Here is a 6,000-nt window from a genome sequence, read left to right as displayed (position 1 = left end):
CCAGTCATTTCGGTCGTTTATGGAGCTCACTTTGGGACAGTTACCCTAAAAACACACACACACACACACTAACTCACTCAGCACAACAGAGGAAACCAAGGGAGGAGGGGCTCCTCTTGACTTCCTCTATTAAACACCAGGGGAGCGAGAGGAAGGGACATTCCTGCATACTTGTGGGAAAATTTATGATGCCATTTATGATGAATAATCATACACAGGTCCAACATAAATGTGTGGTAAACTGAACTGAAATTTTTAGGGGGGCTTTTTTGACATTTTTATTAATAATGAAAGCCTGTTTCCACCTCACAGTAAAAAAATTAAAATCTAATTCTGAGAAAAAGTTTGAAATAAGACATTTTTTTTAAATAATCGCAATTGTGGGAAATAAAGTTACAAAACCAATAAATACTCGCAACTGTGAGATATAGCGGCAATAACGACAAATAAAGTCACATTTGTGAGATTTAAAACCAATAATGAGAAACAACGTTGACATTACTCAAGTCATAATAACAAGATATTAAAAACTAAATATATTAAAAGTCACAATTGTGAGATATAAAGTCGCAATAATGTGAAATAAAGAGATGAAAAAGGTGAATCACAACACTTTGATTTGAAGAAAAAAAGTGTTTAAAAATCAGAAAAAAACACAAAGGTACAAGACTGTACTTAATGGATTTAGTGATAGAAAGAACTACAATCCCATGAAGCATTACAAACAGCATAATCAAATTAAAAACGATGGATAAATATAAAACTACCCATTTAAAGGTGTAGTGTGTAAATTTTAGCGGCATCTAGCGGTGAGGTTGCGAATTGCTCAGTCCACCGCTCACCCCTCCCTTTCGAAGCACTTAGAGAAGCTACGGTGGCCGACACAGGACAAAGATGTCATTGCCTGAGACAGCAGAGAGTAGCCAGTCAAGCAATGAGGTTTCTTCTTACTTTTAACAAAGAACCATCTCTGCTTCTAATAAACCAGAATACTACTACTACTACTACTTCTTCTTGCATTTTCAGGGTAGCTAGTGATGATGCAAGCTGCCTCTAAAAACACAAACGATTTAGAAGAACAACAACAAAGTGACGAAATGCGCTCTGTAGAGCAGTTTGTCCATTTAGGGCTACTGTAGACACATGTCAGCACAAAATGGTGACTTAAAGGTGCTCCAAGTGATGTCGCACGTTTTTAGGCCAAAACATTTTTTGTCACATACAGCAAACATCTCCTCACTATCCACTAGCTGCCTGTCCCCTGAACACACTGTAAAAAAACACGGTCTCTGTAGTCGCCACAAGCTCCGAAAACGGCAACAAAAACAAACTGGAGCAGCCTGGACCACAAAACATAATAAACATGCTCCAGCCAATAACCGACAAGAATGATTTTAAATGCACGTTCATGACTGTTTCAGGAAGCACGGAGGGGAGGGGGAGGAGGAGGAGGAGGGAGGGTCCAGCTAGCCTCTGTTTTGTTTGACAACACTTCGAACGTCAACAAGAAGTTACTCCACCCAGGATTACTTAGAGCACCTTTAATATGTAAGGGGACCCACAGTGTAGAAATAGATCATTCTAAGATAATAAAAACAACAGTTTATTATGCAAGATCGTTATACACCACTGAAAACATAAAACTGAAGTTATATATATTATATTGCATTTCTGTCAATAGATCCTCCTAAAATGTACACATTGCACCTTTAAAAAAAGTTGATTATATACTGTATATATAAAAAATATATATTTTAAGTTTGTTGCAAAATATGCATATACATTCAAATAGTTAAGCATTTTGACCAACTCAATTATGTAATTTGCAGTGCTTCATGGGAGTGGGTGGAGCTAATGAGATCTTTTGGTTGTTTTGCTTGTTTCGACTCATGGGTAATGTAGTTTTTCACCATGAATTCTGCTGTTAAACATGACTATTTTAAAATTTACAAGATTTTTTTTTTATTATTATTTTTAAGAAATAATGCAGGTTATCGGCTTCAACAGAAGCAAATACAATCAATTCAAAACCTCGTAGCTGACAGTAAGGCTGTTTTTAAAGGTTCACATGTTATCGTTAAAAATCAGTTTCCCTATGGAGAAACTGAATGGAGTTTTTACTTCTGGGACCCAACTGTTGCACTCTATAACCAAAAATAAAAAAATGTCACACTGCGAGATACAGTCTAAAATCACATTTCGAGATATAGTCACAACTGTGAAATATAAAATCACATTGTGAGATGTAAAGTCACATTGCAATTACCTTTTTTTTAAACTGAGGTGGATACAAGCTTTCATAATTAATGAAGGGACGACAAACAGAGACAGAGGGTCAGATTTTACCCAGCATCTTTTACTTGACCAGCATGACCCACAACTACTAAGCCACAGCTTTTTCTTAAACGTACAGCTTTCTTTCCACCTCAGACATCTGCGGTAATCATAACAAGTGTGTGAGGTCTGTCTCACCTTCACCAGATACTGGTACTGTTGTGCGTTCTTCTCCAGGCCCAGCCTCCTCAGCAGATCATCCTCTCCTCCTTCAATGAGCTGATAGAAGATGTGGAAGTTCCTCTCGCCGTGGCTCTGGTGTACCACGCGTGATTTCTCCAGCAGGTAATTTATGATATGACCCCCTACCGGAGCACCCTGCCAACGGGGACACCCAAAGGGAGAAGCAGAGGGGATAATACCGGGTTTCTGACACGCATGCAAGCACGCATGATTTCACACAAACACACAAGCACGTAAACACGCAGGTGGATGCAGCCAAATCCCCAACCCAAGGAGAAAATTGTAGGGGTAAAGGTGCATCGACAGAAGGTGGATCACAGCAATTGAGACGTGAGCTTTGCTTGATGATCATGTAACAACATTAATATTGTTAAACAAATTATCAAACTCACCTTGAAGTCAAACTGAATGTCCATGTATTTCCCAAAGCGACTGGAATTGTCATTTCGTAAAGTTTTCGCATTTCCAAAAGCCTGAGAGAAGGAAAACAAACAATATGTGAAGGAAAAATAATTAATATAACAATTCAGTGTGGCATACAGAAAAACAATCTTTATAATGTACATAAATACGATTATACACACACTCTACACTAGATCCACACACACTGCTAATTTACAGGGAAGCACCACATCTGCAAAACATCTGTCAGAACGGCAGTCTGCACTGCTTCCGTTGGCCTTCCCATTTTTAGATGTCCTTCAAGTATGTCCCAGTCTTATCGCACGGATAATAGCAGTGGTGTATAATTACAGAAGAGGTTTATACTGAAACCGGGACAACAAACTGCTCAGAATAAACTTTTCCTTGGCATCGCTGAGAGTCGTTCAGAGCACTTTCCACTATGGCAGCAGTCCAGAGCAAAAATTACAGCGCATACTGATCTCACCACTATATGCTGGCATTTGTAGATTAGTAAAATGTGCTGTGTACATGTTTACCTCCAGCACAGGGTTGGATTGTAGCAGGCGATCTTTGACGGTCTGCACGTGATCACTGGCAGGGCAGGTGACGGCGTAGTACTGCAGAACCTTCTTGGAGGCTTCTGTCTTGCCAGCACCACTCTCACCCGAGATGAGGATGCACTGGTCCCGTCTCTCAGTCCGCATGGAGCGGTACGCATTATCAGCCACGGCATAACTGTATAGGGAACATGTCAAGACCATAAATGTTATAAAATAATTAGATTTCACAAAGTAAAATTATTTTATCAAAAATATTACAATAATACAATAATAATGATAACCACAATAATAATAATAATTACAAATCTAAAATATAGCTGCAAGCAGCAATTACGGGGCCAAGCACAAAAACGGCACAAGAAGCCAGCCAACATGGCTGGGAGCATCAGACTAACAGCAACAGTGAGCAATTAAAGAACTATTAAGATCATTTTAGGCAAAAGAGCTGAAAAAGGATCAAAAATGAGGATTTACTGGTTCATCACTTTCAACCAATAGGTGGCGCTGTGTCCAAATTGTCGTGGTATGGTCAGAGTGAGGGAACAATGACACTTGCAAAGTTTGGTGTCATTATGTCAAAGCATTGCAGAGATACAGCTTCAAGAGTCGTTTGTGCTTCATGCCTCAAATTCTTTGTTCCGGTATATGAAAATGGTTTGATGTGTCAACTTGAAATCCATAACTTTTTGTCGGCATGGTCTGAAGATGATACGGGTCAATTTTGGTGAAATTTCGGAGGAGTTAAAAAATGTAGGTTTTTAAAGAAAAACAATATGGCAGACAGGAAGTTCAGCCGACTATGGCAAATTTTATATCTGTGTTTCTCGGCATGACCCAAGGAATCTACTGAGACCAGTTTCAATACGGTTAATATAGTCAAAAGTTATTAGCACTTTTGTAAATTTTGTTATAACTTTTGACCACAAGGTGGCGCTGGTCTGAAACTTCTCAGGCTTCTTCAGGGCATTGTGCTGATGACCCATACCAAGTTTCGTAACGATATGCTAATGCGTTCGTAAAATACAGCATTTTAACACAAAATTCAAAATGGCCGACGGCCAAAATGTCTGATATCGGAAAATTGGTATGGTAAACTCTGTATGATGCCCTGAATCCAGTGAGACCAAATTTATGATTTTTGGATAAACCCATCAGAAGTTATAAGCAAAAATATCCATTTTTCATATCTCTGGACCAGTAGGTGGCGCTGCGCCGAAACACTGCATGATGCCTTAGGTCATGCTTGTGATGACATGTACCAAGTTTGGTCTGAATACAATAAAGCATTGCGGAGATACAGCCTTACTTCTACTTTCGGAAGCTCTACGTACAATTCGTTCGTGTGTTTTTTGAAAATGGTTTGAGGAATCAACCTGAATTCCATAACTTTTTGTCGGTATGGTCTGAAGATGATCTGGTTCAATTTTCGTGAAAATTGGAGTAACGGCCTAGGAGGAGTTTGAAAAAGTTTTTCAGAAAATTCAAAATGACGGAAAATTTTTCATGATGGAAAATGATGCAATCGATTCGGCCTGACCCAAGGAATCAGAGGAAAAAGAATTTGTTTCTAACCCTCACGGTTCAAAAGTTTTTAACATAAACATAAGTGCAACTTTGGACAGCTGGTGGTGCTAGAGGGATTGAGTTAGAGACTCCAAATTTGCTACAAAGGTCAGACTGTCCTCTAACTGTGTGCCAAATTTCACAACTTTTTACCATACGGTTCTATGGGCTGCCATAGACTCAAAGAGCGGAAGAAGAAGAAGAAGAAGAAGAAGCAGCAGAATTATAATAATAAAGAACGCCAATGGATACAATAGGTGCCTTTGCACATTCTGTGCTTGGCCCCTAATTAAAAATGTATATATTTGAAATTAAGATTCATTTTAATAATTTTCAGCCTTTTAATTTCATTAATTCAATTTGCTTAAATTCAAAGAATTAAAATACAATAAAATCACATTAATTATAAGCAAAAATTAAAATACAATAACTAAATAGGCAATAATATAATATTATTGCTTATTTATTATTGCATTTTATTTTTGCTTGATTTTGATTTCATTTAAATTTTACACACAGAGTAATAAATAATAATAGACTCAATACACATAATAACAACAATAAATTAATAATAATACTAAACATTAAAAACAAGTTGCTTAAGTAGATAAATACAAATCTTTACAGATTAAAAATTGCATATATAAATAATGCAAAAATTAAACTAAAAAAATTTCAAAATTAAATTAAAATACAATAATAAAAAAAACAACATCACAATTAAAATATTAATTAAAATATGTATAGCACTTAAAGTAATAATAGAAATAATAATTACTAAATATCTTAATTAAAATGCATGCCTTAATATTTCTAATAATGTCTCTTGATGTTATAATGTATGTGCAATGTGGCTTCAGATTCCTTTTCTGATAGCATTAAAATAAAACATTCCTTTGGTAGAGCTTAAATGGACATTCAGATGTCAGTAACACTGCATAAACAGTGGAAAAGC

General features: G+C 36.9%; 1 protein-coding gene across 5 annotated transcripts in view; it reads right to left on the bottom strand.

The window, feature by feature from the left end:
• Positions 1 to 6,000, bottom strand: part of myo1cb (myosin Ic, paralog b) — a 47,966-nt gene that overhangs the window by 10,976 nt on the left and 30,990 nt on the right. For all 5 annotated transcript variants that reach the window (XM_067364282.1, XM_067364284.1, XM_067364285.1 and 2 more), the window contains 4 exons: positions 3,459 to 3,657; positions 2,910 to 2,990; positions 2,473 to 2,652; positions 1 to 45 (listed from right to left, as the gene is read on the bottom strand). The exon at positions 1 to 45 is cut by the window's left edge and continues 54 nt beyond it. In XM_067364282.1, coding sequence (XP_067220383.1) covers positions 1 to 45; positions 2,473 to 2,652; positions 2,910 to 2,990; positions 3,459 to 3,657 — 505 coding nt within the window. The remainder of the gene's footprint in view (positions 46 to 2,472; positions 2,653 to 2,909; positions 2,991 to 3,458; positions 3,658 to 6,000) is intronic.

The sequence above is a fragment of the Chanodichthys erythropterus genome, chromosome 17 (assembly GCF_024489055.1).
Source record: "Chanodichthys erythropterus isolate Z2021 chromosome 17, ASM2448905v1, whole genome shotgun sequence".
NCBI lineage: Eukaryota > Metazoa > Chordata > Actinopteri > Cypriniformes > Xenocyprididae > Chanodichthys > Chanodichthys erythropterus.
This window is presented reverse-complemented; position numbering and strand designations above follow the sequence as displayed.